This window comes from Hemicordylus capensis, chromosome 1, assembly GCF_027244095.1.
Source record: "Hemicordylus capensis ecotype Gifberg chromosome 1, rHemCap1.1.pri, whole genome shotgun sequence".
Taxonomy (NCBI): Eukaryota; Metazoa; Chordata; class Lepidosauria; order Squamata; family Cordylidae; genus Hemicordylus; species Hemicordylus capensis.
The window spans coordinates 152,401,023-152,422,030 of record NC_069657.1 but is presented as its reverse complement, the minus strand read 5'-3'; the positions used below and the strand labels follow the sequence as shown (position 1 = coordinate 152,422,030).

The 21,008-nt window shown below is 44.5% G+C and overlaps 1 protein-coding gene across 2 annotated transcripts in view; it reads right to left on the bottom strand.

The window, feature by feature from the left end:
* The window catches only part of IGFBP2 (insulin like growth factor binding protein 2), a 116,210-nt gene extending 95,682 nt beyond the window's left edge, over positions 1 to 20,528 (bottom strand). For both annotated transcript variants that reach the window (XM_053261425.1, XM_053261443.1), the window contains exon 1: positions 20,120 to 20,528. In XM_053261425.1, coding sequence (XP_053117400.1) covers positions 20,120 to 20,507 — 388 coding nt within the window. In that variant the 5' untranslated portion in view covers positions 20,508 to 20,528. The remainder of the gene's footprint in view (positions 1 to 20,119) is intronic.
* Positions 20,529 to 21,008: the final 480 nt, after the last annotated feature.

Below are 21,008 nucleotides of genomic sequence, written 5' to 3'. Positions count from 1 at the left end.
GGATGCCTTTTTGTTTTTAAATGGCCCTGTGCCAGACCTGGAATAGAAAGGCACCAGATGGAGAGCAACAGTGGAAAGCCAACTAAAGGGAGTAAGGTGTGAGCACATCCTTTGAGGAGGAAGGGGCGTGTGGGAGGATTGCCATGTGTTTCATAAATGCAAAGTCATTTTCCTTCTTCACTCACTTGAGCTTTTAAGGCAGTCTGCATTCTCAAGTGAGAAACGTTCAGGCAGAAGCATGCCAACTCAGCTCTATAGCCACATTGCTTGGGAATCTGTGCCTTCTCAAATTTATATAAAGAGTGGAACATTAAGATAAACTTCTTAACAATCCAAGCAGTTCAACAACAAAACCAATGACCTAGGAGGTAGGTGGGCTATCCTTTGCTGAAGGTCCTCCAGGGCGCTTCCCAGATTACACACTACAGCAGAGGTAGTTTACTTCAGCTTGGCAGGATAATATTGAAACCTTAAATAAAGAGTGTTGCGCAAAGCCACCAGCAGGGGGAGCAGTCTTTTCTAGACTGCGCAAACCTACTACAATGGGAAAATACAGGGCTTTGGGGGGGGGGCAACCTTGTAGCACTGTAACGCAAAGATAAAACCCCCAAAGAAGGCATTAGAAATGTGAACATCACCTTGCTGACAGCACAGGGCCTGCGATGTCAAAAAACAGGCACTATGGAAGCACACTTAACAGAAATGTAGTGACACTGTTGTAGTGTGTAATCTGGAAAGCGCCAAGCAGAGGCTGAACAGTCATTGTTGGGGATGCTCTAGGTAAGGATTCCCTGCACTGAGCAGGGGGTTGGAAGAGATGGCCTAAAAGCCCCCTCCAGCTCTGCAATTCTTATGTTGAAGTCACTTTGTGTGGCCAAAATCTTGCTCTGTTATGACAGACTGACATTCAGAGCTTGCTCCATTGTTATGACAGACTGACATTCACAGGAGCAGCCTCTCATAACTCAGCCAAAATCTTCTTGAGTAGCAGAGCGCACAGGCGGAGGAAGAGGTGGAATGATTTTCTCTGATCTCCCCTGCCTCCTTGGAATATGTCCCCAAGGGTCACATGATCCTCGGGAACATCTTCCTAGAAGGTAAAGAGCACTTATGGAGGCAGGAGAGACCAGTGAAAACCACTCCCCCTTCCTCCATGTGCATGCTCTGCTGCTTGGGAAGAGCCTGCCTGAAGGGATGCAGCCTCTTGCTGCATCCTTGGAATGCTGCTCAGCATTCTACCAGCCACAGAGTTGTCTGTTAACCGTGTAAGATGGAAGGTTAACTGTCATCATTTGTGACCTGTAGGACAGGCGGTGTGCCACGTTATACACAGGATTTCTATTTAAAACAAAAACACTACCTTGCTTCACTCAAAAGGACAGATGATCAGAACTACCTCCAGATATTACAGTTCAGCTTGTATAGAAGTGATGTTTGTATTGTTTCCAAAAGCCATGGGTGACATCCTGACTAAATTACTCAATGGAAGTCCTACAGAAATTAAGTAGCCCTTTAGAGTAACTCCTGAGTAGTACTACTGGGTAACAGTCTGGATGTCAGCCCATGCTATTAAATCGAGCCTTGACTAATTTTCTTTGGATGTACGAGCCAGTCCAAAAAATTGAGAAGCCAGGCAACTGACACTTTAATTATTATTTTATTTAACACATTTGTATACTGCCCAAAACGTAAGTCTATGGGCAGTTCACAACAATAAAAATGACAAATAAAAAGGTTAACACATTACAACAATATAAAATTTAAAACATTAAAACTATTAAAAACACAATTAAAACAATATCTAATTAAAAGCCTGGGTGAACAAATGTGTTTTGACTGCCTTTTTAAAAGCTGTAAGAGATGGGGAGGCTCTTATTTCAGCAGGAAGTGTGTTCCAAAGCCTCGGGGCAGCAATGAAGAAGGCTGAGTAGCCACCTGATGAGCCAGTGGCAACTGCAGACGGACCTCTCCAGATGATCTCAATGGGCAGTGTGGTTCATAGCGAAGAAGACGTTCTCTTAAATACCCAGGACCCAAGCTGTTTAGGGCTTTATAGGTTATAACCAAGACCTTGTATTTTACCCGGATACTTATTGGCAACCAGTGTGGATCTTTTAAGATAGGAGTGACGAAATTACCAAACTTAGTGATGGATATGGGGGAGGGGTGGCTGTTCTAAGTAACGTATTTAGAACAGATGTACCTGGGACAAACAAACATTTTATTAAATAACTCTCCTCTGAATACTGTAGTTTAGGCACCACATTTAACTTTCTAGATGCCATGACTCTCTGGCTCCTGTGATGTTTCAAGCCCTGTATTATGTCGGCACTTACCTTAACTTTGCCAATATAGCAGTTCTTCTGCTTAGAAGAACAACTGTATAGAACTGCCTCACTGAAGTGTACTGTAGATCAGTTTAGAAATACATCAGTGCAAGAACTAACTTGCAAAATGATTACGAGAAAGTGCTGCAAACTCAAGGATATAATTAGTTCAGCTATGTCATATTGTTGGATAGATGCTGCAGGCAGCTTTAAAAAAAAAAAATCCAAACTATCAGTGGATGACAAGGTTGCTATCTTGCTTCATCAAAGTCAATGGCAATCCAGAATTGTGTCTCAGAAAAACATTAGTGCTGCCCTACTGCTAGCTTTCAAGTGATTAAAATATACAACGTACTTTCAGGAAACAAGTCACCAAGACTGAAAAATGTATCATAAAACAGAATACTACAGGATATTGAAATAGCCAACAAAGTCACTCAATCCGTGCAACATTTCTCTCTCTCAAAATAAAAGTGTAGCTCAGACATGGCAAATCCTCAGATTCCCCACCAGTATAGATTCCAGAGAGAACTTCTGTAACTAAACCACAGAAGAATTCATGGACTTTGCTAGATAGGGAAAACAGGAGGATTAAAAGAAGTATAGCTTCGTCTTACTATGAATGAGGGCAGAAAGAATGAAGAGTATCAATATTTACAAAAATGATAACAAATCACTGCAAGCAACCAAAAGGTTTCTTGCGCTCTCGTCTCAGCAGTAGGAAAGGACCTTCACACCTTTTGCAACTGCACCGTTAGATACAAGAGGTACTGGTCTCCACAAAGTGCAGCTATTCCACATGCATTAAATTGGCGAGGCACCATGCATTACAAACTGCCACCACATTTCAGCATCAGTGAGGTCATATTTTAAAAATCAGAAATGGAACTTCATGTTAGAATTTTCTGTCATGATTTAAAAGTAATTCTGGTTTCCTTTCCAACTGATAGCCACTGGAGCAGGGCAGTGCAGTTACCCAAGTCTATTAGCAGAAGTAGTAAAACCTTCTGTGCTGAAAGCTAGTGTAGCATCAGGCCAAAGGCTAAATTCCAGGCAAGGTCACAAGTCTTCATAACAGTGAAGATTTGGAAGACTGTAAAGAAATTCCACTTCATAAAGTTTCTGAAAAAGGTGTCCCACCTCAACTAAAATGCTCAAGTCAGATCAGTGGCACTCTTACCCCTGGACTTACACCCCCAAATCCTCTTTAGTCTGTCCTGAGTGGCGTGGTCGCCGCTGGCCCACACTACTCCAGGCAGCCAAGTGTGATTGTGAACTGTACTGGGTGCTTTAGAGACAGAGTGGGGAAAGAAATATGTGGGATGAGAATATGTTAAGTTGCATGTTGAAGTGTTTCTGCTAATGCATATTTGCATTTTTCTGTTTTCTATTCTTACACACGTTTTCTATTCTTACACACGTGTGGGTTCAATTGATGTTTGTGTCCTCAAGAACCCACATGTTAAAATTACTGCATGTGTCACAGTATGTGTGTAGGGAGATGTTGCTTAACTTGGAGGGGGGGCCTCCAAAGGCCTTTAGGTCCAGGATCGAAAGTTACCTAGGTGCACCTCTGAGTCAGATATTTGAAAAACACAGAACATCTAGAGCCTAGACTGTAGCTTAATTATTTCGCCCTACATTAACCTCAGTTCTGCAGCCATTTCTTCACTTCCCATTATTGCTCTATGGTAATTTTTGTCCCTTGGACCTGGCTGTATCATCTCCTCCAAATCCTTCCCCTGCTCTCAGACTTCATTTTCACCCTGGCTGGGTTGCCAGCTTTTACTAAATCAATAGGGATGGGAGACAATGGGTTGTGACAACTATAGCCACAGGAAATACTTGTTTATATACTGCTTTTCAACCAAAAAAAAAAGTTCCCAAAACAATTTACAAAGAAAAAGGAATAAGAAACTGATTCCTTGCCCCAAAGAGCTCACTCGCAGCCTAAAAATAAATGCAAGGGAGACTCCAGCAACAGCCACCGCTTGAGATGAGCAGGGACAGTTGCTCTCTCCCTGTAAAGGCTCTAAATATAAGAGTGCCACCACTCTTAAAATTTCTCTCTTTGTCCATTGAGCAGGGGTAATATTCCACCTGCACAACAAGCTGACAGCTCCAGCAGCACATGGTTATGATCTCATTTTAGCAGGATGATGATGATGATGATGATAACCAGGTGCAGAGCCAGCCGAGCGGCAGCTCCTTCCACCGACGTCACACGCACGGGGCGTGGCTTGGGGTCCATAGGAGCCCAGAGCGAACTCCCCCCTCCCACGCCTGGGCCACCGAGAGTCCGGGCAAACTCTCTGCCAAGTATTTCAGGGAACTCCAACTGCCTAATAGACTGCCTCTCTGGAGGGAGAGAAAGGGGAAAACATCCTATTAGGCAGCCGAACCTGCCTGAAATGATGTGCTGAGAGCTCGTTCGGGCTCTGGGCAGCCCAGACCACGCCCCCTTATCATGTGACTTTGTCATGTGCAGGAGGCGTGGCCTGGGCTGCCGAGAGCCGCAATGAGCTCTCGGCGCATCATTTCAGCCAGGGTCGGCTGCCTAATAGGACGTTTTCCCCTTTCTCTCCCTCCAGAGAGGCAGTCTATTAGGCAGTCGGAGTTCCCTGAAATACTTGGCAGAGAGTTTGCCCAGACTCTTGGTGGCCTGGGTGTGGGAGGGGGGAGTTCGCTCTGGGCTCCTATGGAGCCCGAACCACACAGGGCGGGGCTCTCTCAGCAGCTTTTCGCCATTGGCGGCTTGGGTTCTTTAAACCCTTTCGCCCAATGGTGGCTCCGCCCCTGTGATAATCTCTTGGGAATATCTGTCCCTGTAAGTACTTGCAAGAAAGAGTATAAAAGCAACTAATAAATCAAACACCACAAAACTGAAAGTCTTGCACTGGAATATCACTTGGGATTAGACAAATTTATGGGAAGATTCATCCATATCTATTTGCCATGCCCTGATACATTATTCCAACCTCCACATTTATTTATTTAACACATTTTTATACCGCCCAAAACTTACATCTCTGGGTGGTTTACAACCAAATAAAAACAAATGTAAAACATTAGTTAAAAACACAAACAATAAATTTAAGACACAATTTAATTTTTTTTTAAAAAAACCCACAATATTTTGTTGTTTATTGCCTCTGAATACCAGAAGCTGAGGACAGACTAAAAGGAAGGGGCTGTTTCCATTGTGCTTTGCTTCTAAGCTTCCCAAGGGCATTTGGATGGCCACTGTTGAAGTACAAGGCCAGAGAATCCTTAGATCTAGGAACAAGAGATGTGCACAAAACCAGCTGGCCTGGTTTGGTTCGAGTCTGAACCGGATCATTTCAGTCCCCACCCCCCCAAACACCTCCCCCATCTGATCAGATCAAGGAGTTCACAATTTTTTAAAAACGTACCCCATTCTCCTCCCCCCACCAGCCTCCGTTATGCCTGAAATAGCCCAGTTCAGACGGTTTTTGGTCCTTTCCGAAAGTAATGACTTGGCCACCCAGGGCCCATTTTGCATGCGCAGAAACCTCCAAAATGGCCATCGTGATGGGGAAAAGGCCCGGAAAGGGCTGAAGACCGCCCGAACTGGGTGATTTAAGGCATAACAGAGGATGGCGGGGGGACCTCCGGGGACATCTCCCTGCAGCCTCAGAAAAGCCGCCCCCGAGGGGGTAAGTTAAATAATTTTTTTATTTTTTTTTTAAACTTCAAATACCCCAAACAGGTCGGGGTGGAGTGGGGTGTTCGTTTTGACTGAGGAGTGTTTGGCTCGACATCAAACCTTCGAACTCAACCAGTTAGATATCAAGGTGATGGTATTTTGAAAGAGATCAAAAAAGCATTGCTGGTCCATAAATGGTAATAGCGTCCAGCAAGTTAAAACTTATAAATATCTCGGCCTTGTGCTCCATGAGCGTCTCTCATGGAGACCCCACTGTGACTATCATTCTTGCTGTGCTGAAGGTTTACCAAGCTAAAATTTTAGCCCAGATGCTCTACGGAATACATATTTTTTTGACAGGAAAACTACAGTCACTTGAACAGGTTCAAACGAGATTTCTACGAGGTATTTTCCAACTCGCTCGTTGTGTCTCAAATGCGTCATTTCATTTAGAGGCAGGCATTATCAGGATAGTAGCCCAGGCTTGGTTGCGTTTAATTAATTACTGGCAAAAAATTAACTCTCATGGGTTGAGCTTGGTTCCTTTGGTTCTAAAGGACGAATATCAGTCTATTTGGAAGAAAAATGTACAGGTCATACTGGGTAATGGTGGGTTTTCTGAGCAATTCATATGCCCTTTAGGACCAGATTTAGTCAAAAAAAGTTTTAAAACAGAGAATTTGGGACCTGGAGAAACAAAGGGACCTGAGTAGGGTCTCTACTGGAGTTTATAATTATTATTTCTCAAGTTACCCACTTCCGGCAATGTATCTCACGTACTTGTCTGCTCTGACCCAAAGGAGAGCATTCTCCCAGGCTCAATTTAATGTCTTACCATCTATGTGTTGGAGGGAAGATATAACGGCGTTCCTTATAAGGATCGACTATGTCCCTGTGGTGCAGAAGTGGTTGAGACAACTGTGCATGTGCTCTTACACTGCACCTTTTACAAAACCATCCGTACCTTCTGGCTTGAACCTTATTTGTGCAAATTTTGGGGACAACAGGATGAGTTCTATGTTGAGCTCTTCCTTTCTGGTCGGCACAAGGGAATTACCTTGGCCACGGCCAGATTTTGTGCAGCTGCTATAAAAACAAGAAATGTTTTAACAAATTTTAATTGATATGTTTTATGCATTATTCTTTCCCCCCCTTTTTCTTCTTCTGATAATTGTATTATTGCTGTTTGTTGTATGTATGGTTAAATATTAAATATAAAGAGAGCCAGTGTGGTGTAGTGGTTAGAGTGCTGGACTAGGACTGGGGAGACCCGAGTTCAAATCCCCATTCAGCCATGATACTAGCTGGGTGACTCTGGGCCAGTCACTTCTCTCTCAGCCTAACCTACTTCACAGGGTTGTTGTGAAAGAGAAACTTGAGCATGTAGTACACCGCTCTGGGCTCCTTGGAGGAAGAGTGGGATATAAATGTAAATAATAATAATAATAATAATAATAATAATAATATTGGTTTGCACATCCCTAATAGGAACGCAACTAGTTGCCTTGTACCGAGTCAGACCACCAGCCATCTAGCTCAGTATTGTCTACTTGACTGGCAGTGGCTCTCCAAGGTTTCAGACAGGAGTCTGTCCCAGTGTTTGATGCCAGGGACCGAACCTGGGACCTTCTGCATGCAAAGCAAATGCTCTCCCACTGAGTACAGACCCTCCTGTTCTAGCACAGCCAGTTCTTATTACATAATTCACAGTGGCAATCACTGCTACCATAACTTTAAGGGCTTCTGACTCTTTGCTAGCCCAGCAAGAGTTAAGACTGAGTGGCAAGTTTCATCATAAATAGAAGCCAATATCTCTCCACTCCCACACCCAAATTGTTTATCTGAACTCTATCCCTGACTGTATAAAACAAACTGCTTATGTCTGATAACAAAGTTTACCATAATTCCTCTTTGCCAATACCAGGTTCAGTTATCCCCAAACCAATATTTAAAAAAAAGAAAAGAGGGGGGAGGCATGTTTGAGACAAGGAGACAACAGAACATATATTATGGACAAGAGGGAAGCAGTTCAAAAATAGTGTTTTTAAAACACTGCTTGTGAGGCCCACAAACAAATGCTATCCACACAAAAAGCGCATGGAGTCAAAAGCTTCTTCTACTGTATACATTTTCACTTAGTTTCCTGTGTGATCATTATTAGTTGTGCTAGAAGTTCAAGATATCCAGCATAATTGTTTAATCCTTTGAAATCCAGATTATTATTATTATTATTATTATATTTATATCCTGCTCTTCCTCTAAGGAGCCCAGAGCGGTGTACTACATACTTGAGTTTCTCTTTCACAACAACCCTGTGATGTAGGTTAGGCTGAGAGAGAAGTGACTGGCCCAGAGTCACCCAGCTAGTTTCATGGCTGAATGGGGATTTGAACTCTGGTCTCCACAGTCCTAGTCCAGAACTCTAACCACTACACCATCATCCATCTGCATCCATCTGTATTGCACCTATAAGGCTAGTTCTCCTGGGATTACCAGATGTATTGCTGCATCTTCCAACCATTACTAAATCCAGTTAAACCAAAGTTCAAAGGAAGCTGTTTCAGCAACAGATTAGGGGCGATTTTAGGAATAGATCCAGCAATGAGTCAGCGATAAACTATCACCAAGATCTTGATTGAGGGGTTGCATAGTTTGGGAGAGGTCTAGGGAAGGGACAGATGGCAACCCCTACAAAAAGACACAACCCCTCACTCAACAGAAACACTCTAGATTAGGATTAAAAAAAAAATAACACAATACCTTACAAAACTAATGCAATAGAATCAGCTAGTCTTGAAGGTAACAGTTTATTTCATGGGATGCTCAAAGCACACTTGGAAGGTAGATGATGAAGGGACAGTGGACTATAAGTCAAATTAACAAGGGGAGAACTAAAGACAGTGTGGAGTAGGAAAAACAGCAAGATTAATACAGTATTATTGCACTGAATGGAAAAGTTATTGTTTGCAGTGATGCTTAACCATCTTGTTATGCCTATCCAAACTATGATTGGTACTCGGAATAAGTACCAAACTTATTCATGAATGTCAAGTCCATGTATTATTATTTTTTAAAGAAAACCATATTAACCCTAAACTAAAAATTTACAAGGTCACCAAAATGCTACCCTACTGATATGTTTGCATTTTCAGTGTCCAAACTGTGCCTGTTAATGGTAGGAATTGGCCTGTTTGGCCAGCATAAACTGCAAGTTACTTACCTTAATTGATCCTTTGCCACACTGCAAACCAGATGCATGCACAACCATCATTTTCTTGATCCATTGCATGTACCAATAAAGTAGGCAGCTGCCTACAGGAGTTCATGGAACAACTGAACAGTCACAAAAACACAACCCTTGTTCAGTCAAATCCTATACGTGCTCAATCAGAAGCAAGATCCTCCATATTCAGTACCACTTTGTAGCAATAAAAAAGACCAATGCTCCAAAATAAGTATGCACAGGATTGTTCAAACCAGCTGTCATTCTAGATTAAGTGGCTTGAAGATACCAAAGCAGCCATTGCATAATGGGGATGAAAATGGTCATCTGACGCAGAAATATGTCATATTTCTGCTAACTTGGCAAAGAGGCATCTTTTAACGTGGTGATTCTCTTTATTTAGCAGGGGGAGAGTAACTGGCCCTATCCACCACCAGCACAGTACCTCCAGTGACTGTTGCTGGTGTCTGTCTTATGTTTCTTTTTAGAAACATTAAAAAAAAATTGTGGGCCATTTGGGGACAGGGATCCATCTTATTTATATATTATTTCTCTGTGTAAACCTCCCTGAGCCGTTTTTGGGAGGGCGGTATAGAAATCAAATAAATAAATAAATATTTATTTAGTTATGTATTTATTTATTAGATTTCTATACTGCCCAACCAAACATGGCTGTGGGCAGTTTACATTAAAAACCAAAATCAATTAACTATTAAAATTAAAAACTGCAAGAACAATTAAAACAGTTTGTAAAACCCTGGAAAACCAGGCCAAACCTTTACGGCTTAAAAACAATTAAAAAACCCTGGAAGGCCAGGCCAAACAGATCTGTCTTAAGGGCTCTCCAGAAGGCCAATAATGAATTATAGATTTCTGCAGGGAGTGCCTTCCACAGGCCAGGAGCAGCCACAGAGGAGGCCTGCCTCTGAGTTGCCACCAGACACATTGGTGGTAACTGAAGACAGACCTCCTCAGATGACCTTAACGTGCAGTGGGGATCGTGCAGAAGGTGGCGCTCTCTAAGATAATTCGGGCCTAAGCCATTCAAGGGCTTTAAAAAGTAATAACCAGCACTTTGTATTTTTCCTAGAAACATATCAGCAGCCAGTGCAACTGTTTCAAAACAGGCATAATATGGTCTCTCCAGGTTGCCCCAGAGACCAATCTGGCTGCTGCATTTTGAACTAACGGAAGTTTCCGAACTACATACAAAGGCAGCCCCATGTAGAGAGCATTGCAATGGTCAAGACTGGAGGTTACCAGCTGATGCACCACTGTTTTGAGATCGTCCTCTTTAGGACGACCATATCTGAGCCCAATGCACATGCAGATGAATGATGATCCCACCCGCTTTTTAAGACTGGCCAAACAGGACCTTTGGAGGATCCTGTCATCTTGCCACCTCTTGCCATTTCTTTGGGAGGCAGTGATTAGTAAAAGGGTTTTCTCCATAGCAGCACCCAGGAAATGGAACTCCATGGTCCAGAAGATCCACCTGGCTCCTAGTCTTATCTGCCATCATTTGCTAGAGACCTGACTATTTCATCAGAGCGTTTTCCAGATTACACGCTTCAATGTACTCTCAACATATCCACTATGTGCCCTTCCATATTGCCTGTATTTCCACATTATTATTATTATTATTATTACTGTTGTTGTTTATTCACACAGTCAGACAGGTATTATTGACTGGTTTGTTTTATCCAGACATCAAGTCTTTCCCAAGGACCTGAGATGGCTAAATTTTATTATCAATGTTGTTGCTGTTATTATAGATATCGTTGCAGAATACAGGCTGTTCCTAGTAAAGTTGCTTTTCGTCATTGGCCGATGGTGATTTCTGTGGCCCCTATGGTGTTGAGGTGCTCTTCAAGCTGTTTTGGAATTGCACCTAGGGCGCCAATTACCACTGGGATTTTTTTGGTCTTTTTCTGCCACAGCCTTTCAATTTCAATTTGTAGATATTTGTATTTTGTTACTTTTTCTATTTCTTTTTCTTCTATTCTGCTATCCCCTGGTATTGCTATGTCAATTATTTTGACTTGTTTTTCTTTCTTCTCAACTACAGTTATATCTGGTGTATTGTGTGGCAGATGTTTGTTAATAATAATAATAATAATAATAATAATAATAATAATAATTCAATTTCTATAACGCCCTTCCAAAAATGGCTCAGGGCGGTTTACATAGAGAAACAACAAATAAATAAGATGGATCCCTGTCCCCAAAGGGCTCACAATATAAAAAGAAACATGATACACACACAAGCAATGGTCACTGGAGGTACTGTGCTGGGGGTGGATAGGGCCAGTTACTCTCCCCCTGCTAAATAAAGAGAATCACCATGTTAAAAGGTGCCTCTTTGCCAAGTTAGCAGGGGTCACTGCACTGGTGTTAACATGGGTGTCACTGCGTTGTCAGCAGGGTGCCATTCATATCTGCCATGCCTTGATTCAAATTTTAATGCTGCGTTTCTGTCCTACAATGTTGTAAATGCACTGCATGAAAGTAGCTGCATTTTTTCCATTGTAGGGAGCCTTGCCCCACATTTTATCAGTTGCAGCGTGTGGCAGTATGGGCAGTTCTTTGCTCTCCGCTGCCCATGCTTGCTTCCACTGCCCCCTCGCCACAGGGAGAGAAACAGGCAGGCAGAAATCTCAGCTTTCCCCTCCTTTCCTCCCCACAGATCCCAAACCACACACCTCCCTCCTCCTCTGCTTGCTTCCAATATAATTTGAGCTTGTCAACACAGAAGAGGAGAGGAGAGCAGCTGAGTAGATTTCTGAATCCAACCCTTTCTCATGCACTTTTTACTGAAGAGGAAGCCCATTGAACTAAATCATTTACTTCTGTGCAACCTCACTTGCTTACTACAAGGCAAAGGGCAGGGAAAGAGAACAGTCATTTACTTAAATGGAAGCCCATTGAATTGAATCACAATTCTTCTAATTCTGTGCAATCCCACAGCCCTCACTGGAGGAGCGCTCCCCTCCCCTCCCCTCCACCTCTTCCCTCCTATTTATTTATTTCTCTCTCTGGAAGCAGCGAGGGCAACGGCAGAGAGGAGAAAGGCACCCCACAACCACCACAAGGCTCCCCAGCCCTGGTGAGGCTCTGCCTGTGGCACCCACTGAGGAGGAGTGGGGGAGGCTGCTGCTGCTGCTGCTACAGCTGGCCCCAGCAGCTTGTGGGGGAGCCATGGGGCCGCTGGCCACCACCATGGAAGAGAGTGCTCACCCAGGCACACCAGTTCCTCTGTTCCCCACTTCCAGGCTCACCACAGGATTCCCTTTCACTCCCCCATTAAAAAAATTACTCCTGGAGTCACTTGCGCAAGGATGCAATGATGAAAGGTTTTGTTTTGTAATGGTGCTTCCCCCAGCCGGCAGATTAGTGCAAGGCAGCCGAGACTTTAAAAAAAAAAATTGTTGTCATGTCACACACACTCCACGGCTCCATTGGACCAAATGGAGCAGGAGGAGGGGCAGATAAATGCATTTCAGTGAGAATATGGACACTCCTGCCTGGAAAATACATTGCAGCAGATGGAAAATATGAATGGCCACCAGTTTACAACTTAGCATTAAACAACCATTTACTCTCGTTTTGAAACCATTGCACTATTCCGTTACAGTTTGCAACGCATTAACCATTGCAAATCTCGCAGTCCAGAAAATGCCCTGGCCTTGCATTGGCTGATGCTTGTTTGTTTGCGGGCTCTTAGTGGCTTTTTTTGAGTTTTCCTTCTGCTTTTTACTTTATGTGCACGATATTTTATTTATTTTATTTTTATTTATTTAATACATTTCTATACCGCCCAAAACGCAAGTTCTCTGGGCGGTTTACAAAACAATAAAAACAGCCGATAAAAGATTAAAACATTTCAACAATCAAAATTAAAAAGTTAAAACTATTAAAACACAATTAAAACAGTATCTAATTAAAAGCCTGGGTGAACAAATGCATCTTGACTGTTCTTTCAAAAGTTGTCAGAGATGGGGAGGCTCTTATTTCAACAGGAAGTGCGTTTCAAAGCCTCGGGGCAGTAATGGAGAAGGCCCGTCCCTGAGTAGCCACCAGATGAGCCAGTGGCTCATTTGTTTATCTTCTCTGATATTTTTGTGCAAGCCACCTTGAGCTTTCTTTGAATGGAAAGATGAGAAACATTTTCTAAATAAATGTAATAGAACCCTTTCATGTTTAATACAGATTTGTCCTCACTTATTCAAGTTCAGGACAGCAAAAAAGTGTTCCCATACTGTTTCTTGGTAAAGGTCTATCATGTCTGCTTATTTAAGAGCAGCTCACTAAGAACAACAAATGTGGTTCCAGCATTCAAATTTCTTCTTCAGGAACCAAGAGCATGTACCCTGGTTTTCAAAACACATGTTCATGTATTTACATAAGCGGGTCTTGGCCAGCAAGAGCCTTCCCATGTCAATAAGCAATGTGATAAGCAATCAGCCTTTAGCCTCTGAAAGAGCAAATAAGATTGCTGATCTTGACACAGCAAGTTGTGTTTATTTCAACAGGGATGAAAACTGCATTTCTTTGAGTCTGGGGTCAATTGCCAAATGGATCACTTACGAACTTGGAATGAAACCCCACTGACTTGCTACACATAAGATTTGGAAGAATATACTGAAAACAGTTGGCAGTAACTTGCTTGCAGCCATGGATAGATGCAGTAGACGGAATGCAGAGTTTGAATTAAGGGAAGTCGGGAAGGAAAGCCACTGCAATGGCATCAAGAGATTACTTCAGTAAAGCATTGAAGAACCCCATCTTGCAATGTGAAGGGAAGAAATGAACATTCTAAATAAATTCTAAAAGAAATTCTAAAGAAGTTCATTCTAAGAAATGAACTTTCTAAAACTGAACCCCCAAAGGGCACAACTCTACTTGGCCAGTCACTTTGATTTCCACAGACTTGGTATTTTTGTTCCAACATTCCCGAGAATACCCACAGCCTTTTTTGCAATCAGCAACGGCATCCGTTCTTCGCTGTGGATTATTTGTATTTCTTTCTGCCTACAGCCCTTTCTGGATTGGCAGCACAGACCTCAGTGGAAGATTAAACAATGCTGAAGCCCACAGCAGGAGAATTCTCAGTCTTATTCCTTGTTTCACTTGGGCAACCTTCCTGACTCTCATCAGGGACAAAATAAACTCGCCAAGCCCTTAATTTAGGAATTGCATACAAGTTTTGCATTCCAATCCTCAATCAAGAGAAGTATTTTTCTCCCCCAACCTGCCTTATGCAAATAAGTACTGTACAGTTCATGAAATTTACACTTAGAACAATAAATCAGCACCTGCTTCTTTGGCAGACAAAAACTGCCAGAAGTATGTTTCAAACTGATTTCACATCAATTTCTGAGAGTTATATTTTCCCCTACCCCTGAATTCAGGAAAGACTGAATCTTCCAGTTCCCTGCTTTTAATGGAAAACCTCCCATTATCATTCATATTTTGTGCAGACATCCAGCTGGAATGCAATATTGAAAGAATAACATTATATGGAGATAACTTATTTCACTATTGAAAAGTTCCTCTTCATTTAAGCAAACCACATCCATTAACTCACTACAGTCTATATAAGCCTACTTGACTGAATCCTCCTCTCCCTGGTGCAACAGAGAGCATAGTCTGCTATTTTCCCCTAGCCATGCATAAATTTAAGCATTACAATTTCATACTGGTATGGTTATGCTCTGCATTTCCATCAACTGTCTTTTGACACAATACAGAGTAACAAACAGGGATATACACAAGCTGGTTCGGCACCTTTTCTGGAAAGTGCCAGAAAAGTGCTATACCAGCTTGGGCACCAACATTCAAACCGGCTTGGCAAGGCAGGGAGAGGTTCCCAGCTTGGGCAGCGGGACAGGGAGCAGTTCCTTTTGAAGTGCAGATAAAGAGCTCTTTACCTGCTTGTCCACCACTCCACTGCTTTTCCAGCAGCAGCTGCTCTCCAAAAGGCCACGGAGGCTGCAGGGAACAGCATCGCAACTGCCTGCGGCCTTTTGGAGAGCGGACACTGCTGCTGGAACAGCAGCGGGGTGGTGGACGAGCAGGTAAGGCGCTCCTTACCTGCTTTTTAACAGGAACCTCTCCCTGTCTCACCAGCGGGTGGCTGCTCAAATGGGTCGTGCACATCCCTAGTAACAAAGGAAGTGCAGAAACAGGATTTAAAAATGTATTATCATGGAAATGGTACAAATTCGGATTCTGACGCTATAAAGAGCTTTTCAGATTCAAATCAAGCAATATACTGATGAAATCAAGTTCCAAGATAAATGTGACCATGGCAGAAAAATCGCTTAATACAAATGTCATGCCCCACAGAGCTGATATTAAGTTTTGAAACTAGATAGATAGATAGATAGATAGATGATATTATAATGGTCTATTCCCCTGATATTAAGTTTTCCTGTTGCAAAATATTATTTTAGGGGGGGTCTGCATAGTTTTAATGCTGTTTCACATAAGAGCATTATCTTGTGAAAAGTGCATTTGTAATTTTAGATTTTACACCCATCTTCAGGACAGTTACTTCCCCACTCCAACCATCACAATACAGCTTTCCATCTCTGCTTCAGCCTTTGTTTTTATGTCATCTAAATTACCTGCTCAAGGTTTCCCCCTTAGCTAGGGTTGCCTGGACGAATGTTTAGGTAGGAAATTGCAATACCCTCTGGACATTCCAGTGCTAGCTGCCGGAGTAGGAGAAGCCAACAGGAGGTGGCTAAAGAAAAGCAGACTCCTACCACGTTGTTTAAAACTGCTTCTCGCTTTATCAGGTCATCATGTCGGCTACAAGTATACCGTTCTATCTTACAGTGGTGTTTCCCAAAGCAAATATTGGATATTTAAATGGCAGATGTATGGCCCTAAACATGCCTAGGGAAAATCACCAACAAACCTCGATGGACTATGGCCCTCAGCATATCCACTGTATATTTAGAGATATATACCTGCTATTTGTGTTTACAGTGAGAAACAGCATCATAATCACAGCAAACATGATTGCCACATAATATGTGAAACAGCTCATAGAGCCATTCTTTATGGCAGGGTTCAAGAAATATTGGCTCAGTTCATCAGTTGGATAAATTTTTTCACTCGTCAGATGGTTCCTCAAACTATGTTAGTACATTACCCATCATGGGTTTTCCCCCCCCACTTGTCAAGCATCATTTTTCACTCATCATGGATGAGAAGACAAGTGGATTTCGTGAGACCTGCTTTATGGCATGCAGAATTCTGGACCATGCCACTTCTAACTGTATGTGAAGAACAATACATTTGAATGGTCCTCATACAAAACAAAAACAAACAGAAAACAAAAGCAAAACTCTTCGTGTCTGAAGAGGTACAGTCCAGAGTTCTAGGACCCCATTCTGCATAGTGCAGAAGATTCGTTCTTAGACTTTACTACTACAGAAGGTCTATTCCTCAGATCCCAGCCCTGCAGATCCACATCGGACAATCATACTCCGAGATACCCAACACCTTATCTGCCTAGTGCGCATAGACCCCCACTGGCATCACCCGCTGAATTGTTTTCAACAATTCTCCATTGTCATTGTTGATCCACTGCCATCCATTCAGCCCCCTGTGCCTGTTCCCTGCCTCCAGTCTTACTCCTCTTCTTCCTTGTCTCCTTTTGTTCCAAAATGTCTCATAGTTCACACAAGCACCTCAACTCTTAACTCCACCCCATCAGTGTCATTAAAGGTGAGGAGAGCTTGTCTTGTAGTAGCCTGGTTTGCATTTGAATGACAGACTATATGTGACCACTGTAAGATATTCCTCTCAGGGGATGGGGCCACTCTGGGAAGAGCACCTGCACGCAAAAAGTTCCAAGTTCCTTCCCTGTCATCCCCAAGATAGGGCTGAGAGAGACTCCTGCCTGCAACTTTGGAGAAACTGCTGCCAGACTGTATGGAACAGGGATTCTCAATGTTGGATCCCCAGATGTTGCTGGACTTCAACTCCCACAATTCCCAACCAAGGGCCACTGGGGCTGGGGATTATGGGAGCTGCAGTCCAATAACATCTGGAGACCCAATATTGAGAATCCCTAGTGTAGACCAGGGATTCTCAACGTGTGGGTCCCCAGATGTAATTGGACTTCAACTCCCATAATTCCCAGCCAAAGCCCACTGGGGCTGGGAATTATGGGAGTTGAAGTCCAATAACATCTGGGGACCCACACGTTGAGAAACCCTGGTGTAGACAGTTCTGAACTAGATGGACCAGTGGTCTGACTTGGTATTAGGCAGCTTCCTATGTCCCTAATGTTCCCCATCCTGTTCCTTAGAACTTGAAATCTTTCACATCTGTCTGTTATTTCCAAGCACACTCAGTCGCAGCTCATCCATCCACCCAATCCATCCCCTCCATACCCAGTTTCCCTATCCCCCTCACAATGAGCCACAGACACAAGAAAATACTGTACCAGGTGCATATACAGCCACGAAGTCCTATTGAAATACATGAGGACAATATGCACCAATATTGAAGCTTCCCCACTAGAGGGCCTTCAGGACAAAAGAGGCTCTGACTCTCTCTACTTTTATTGGGAAATCCACCCAAATAGGATATCTTGAAAACAAAGATACCAAAGAAGAAGATAAGGATGACAGCACCAAATTTACCTCACATCTATGACAGGGGGCAGTTTACTATGACCGGGGCAAGATTTCAAGCATTGGCAAGTTTTAATTGCAGGGCTGCTGCCCTCCAAACACAACTCCCCATGTCTCCAATAGACATGCACTGAAAAAAGTTGAAAAGTGGCCCGCAGTTACCACCCTCAGTAAAAGTGGTGATTCAGAAGGCATTTAAAGGCAGAGTACCCCTGGAGATGAGGAGGGCCCTTCTGTTGAAGAGAACAAAGGTCATTTTTATTAGAGCGATTTAAACACACAGTGCCTCTGGGCAAATCACTGTGATCCTAACAAAAAATGGATTTTATGCCATGCACAAATACAGGTGCGGCACAGAGGGTAGAATGCTAGATAGAACCAGGGAAACCCGAGTTTAAATCCTCACTTAGGACTTCTCAGCCTAACCCACCTCAGAGAGCTACTGGGAAGACATAGTTCTCTTTGGCAGAAAACAAGGTTTTGACTCTAGAGTGAATTGTGCAACTTTTTTTTAATAGCATATAGGCAAGCGACACATCTCTTAACAATGAACTCATTTGCAAAAGTTTAAATGACAGACTGATGAACATGAGCGTTCCATTTATGAAAGTGTTCATTTCTATTTCACTCTTCCTTCAAGGAGCTCAGGATGGTGTATATGGCTTTCTCCCTCACCCCCCATGATTTATCCACATACATTCCTTTTTATTAACAGTAGCTGGTAGCAGAGGGAGGGGGAAATGGCAGTTTCTCAGCATTTTTCATTTACTGAAGATGCAGGGTGGGCAATTGCCGGAAGGGGATGTATTTCAAAGCGTAGAGGCAGCCCTACAATTAAAGCTTGCCAAAGGTTGCAATCCTGCCCTAGACAGAGCAAACCACCCCAATTATAGCCATGGTGTGAATTAGGGACCACCACTCTTTTTTCTTTTTAAAGTCCCCCCCCCCAATGCAATTAGGGTGGGTTTTCCAATGAACCTAATAGGAGTGGCAGCCTTTCACCCTGAAAGCCTCCTAGTAGAGAACTTTCTGTTTTGGTGCACTAAAAAGGGTTATAGGTTGCTTGCGGCCAGCAGCCCCATGCTCCCCTCACTGACCCCATTGCCATTCCTTCAACTCAGCCCCCAAACCTCTCTCCACTTCACTGATCTCAAAGTGCTCTTCACGCACTCCCATCCATGTCCCAACCCTCAACACATCACCTTGATATGACACACTTTCGAGCCGATACTCAGGACCGAGCCACTAGTCAATACAAGATACTGCCCCAAGTGGTCGTGTACTGGAGGAATGGGATATAAATATTTTCAATCAATCAATCAATCAACCAACCAATCATCTCCCCCATACTAGACAGAGCACATTTATGAAAGAAAACAGTCATCCAATTTGCTGCTACCTTTAGGAGCAAACACATCAGTCCACTCAGCACTCCCCACTAGGAGCCCCCTAAATGCATCTCCCAGCCAATTATCTAGCTCCCACACATCCAGTACTTCCCTTCAACTCCCCTCACGTTGAGCTGTCAGAGTTTGATGCTAGTACATGCTTTCTCCACCCCAAGTTCAGACCGAACAAGCATGAACAAGCATGATGGAACAGCCGACCAGTGCATCTGAGCATGTGCAGGTCACATTCTCTCATCACCAGCACCTACAGCCAGCTCACATAGCTGCGGAAGGAGGGCTTCGAGGCAGGCTTGAGCCCCTCAGCTCTTCTCATTGTAGTACTCAAGCACTTGCAACCACCTAGCGTCTCCGTTACCCGCAAGCCCTAACTGCACGTTCCCTCGTATCCAATGCTTCCACACACTTGCATCGCTAGCACTGGAGTTTAGCACCTGACGGGACGGGAGCAAGGGGCTGGGGGTTAAAGTTTGCCTAGTAAGCTTTCGCCGTAATTCCAAGAGCTGATGCAGGTTACTTAGTGGCGATCGAAGCACTCTGCACATGCCTAACGACCCCCCCCCCATTCCTATGCTGTAGGTCCAAAGAAGAACCACAGAAAAGTCATTCTAAGCCTGCAGACTTGCAGAGTCTTGGCCCAGATTGCGCCCGGCGCGTTTTCAAGTCGCCAAGAGTCACTTTGCACACGTTCAGAAACTGAGGAGCGAGCCCCGAAGGACGGCACTTCCTTCCGACGCCCTTCGCTCCCCACACAGCCCCCTTTCGCGAACTTCCTCTTGAGCCCGCCAAAAGCCCCCCGAGGCGCAGAGACAGCCAGCCGCCCCCCGCCTCCATCCACTCACCGGTTCCGCGGTGCTCGGCGCTGGCTACGCCGTACTCGGCGGCGCAGGTGCCCTGTCCCTGTACGAGCGCCTGGAGGGGCAGCTCGGCGCCGGGACGCGGGTAGCAGCGGAGCCCGGAGGCGCAGCGCGGCGTGTAGACCCCGCACGTCTCCCCCTCGAGACGGGCGCAGACCCGGCAGCAGCCGCAGCCGGGCTCCCGCACCAGCTCCAGGCAGGCGGCAGAGTCGGGTCCCGACGACGACGAGGCGGGCGGCTGCGGGCAAGCGGCCAGGCGCTCGGTGGTGCAAGGCGGGCAACGGAACAGCACCTCGGGCAGCGCCAGCGACGTCCCCAAGCCCAGCCCGAGCCACAAGTAGCAGCCCACGACGACCTGCTGCAGCTGCACCATCTTGGCGGCACCACTTGACTGAGTGACCTACCGAGCGCCCGCCGGCCGGGCAGGTGCTGCTGGGCGAGCGGCTGGAGAGCGCCCCGACTCCGCTGGGTCCTAGAGGGAGGCAGGCGGGAGGTCTGCTCTGCTGCTCCACCCTCCTCGCCGCGGCTCGTGCTCTTAGGGTGGCTCGTTGACGGCCTGCCCGTCTGCCCCTAAGACTGCGCACTACATGGGAGAAAGCGTCATTCAACTCTGCGGAGCGTACCGTCCTGATCAGAAATACAAAAAAACCCTGCATTAAGGACTGCCATCTCCCTCCCACCTCCCTGGCAAGCCTCCTTTGCTGTTAGCTGCATGACACAGGCAAAAATTCAACGGGTGCAGCGTTTCCGTGGCAGTACTGTGTATCCTCAGCCCCTGGACCTTTCAGAGCCAGGCAGGGGTGTAGCTAGAGGAGAGGGGGCCAGTTGGCCTTGGAAACAAGGCACACTATCAGTGTCACTTTCCTCACAGGGT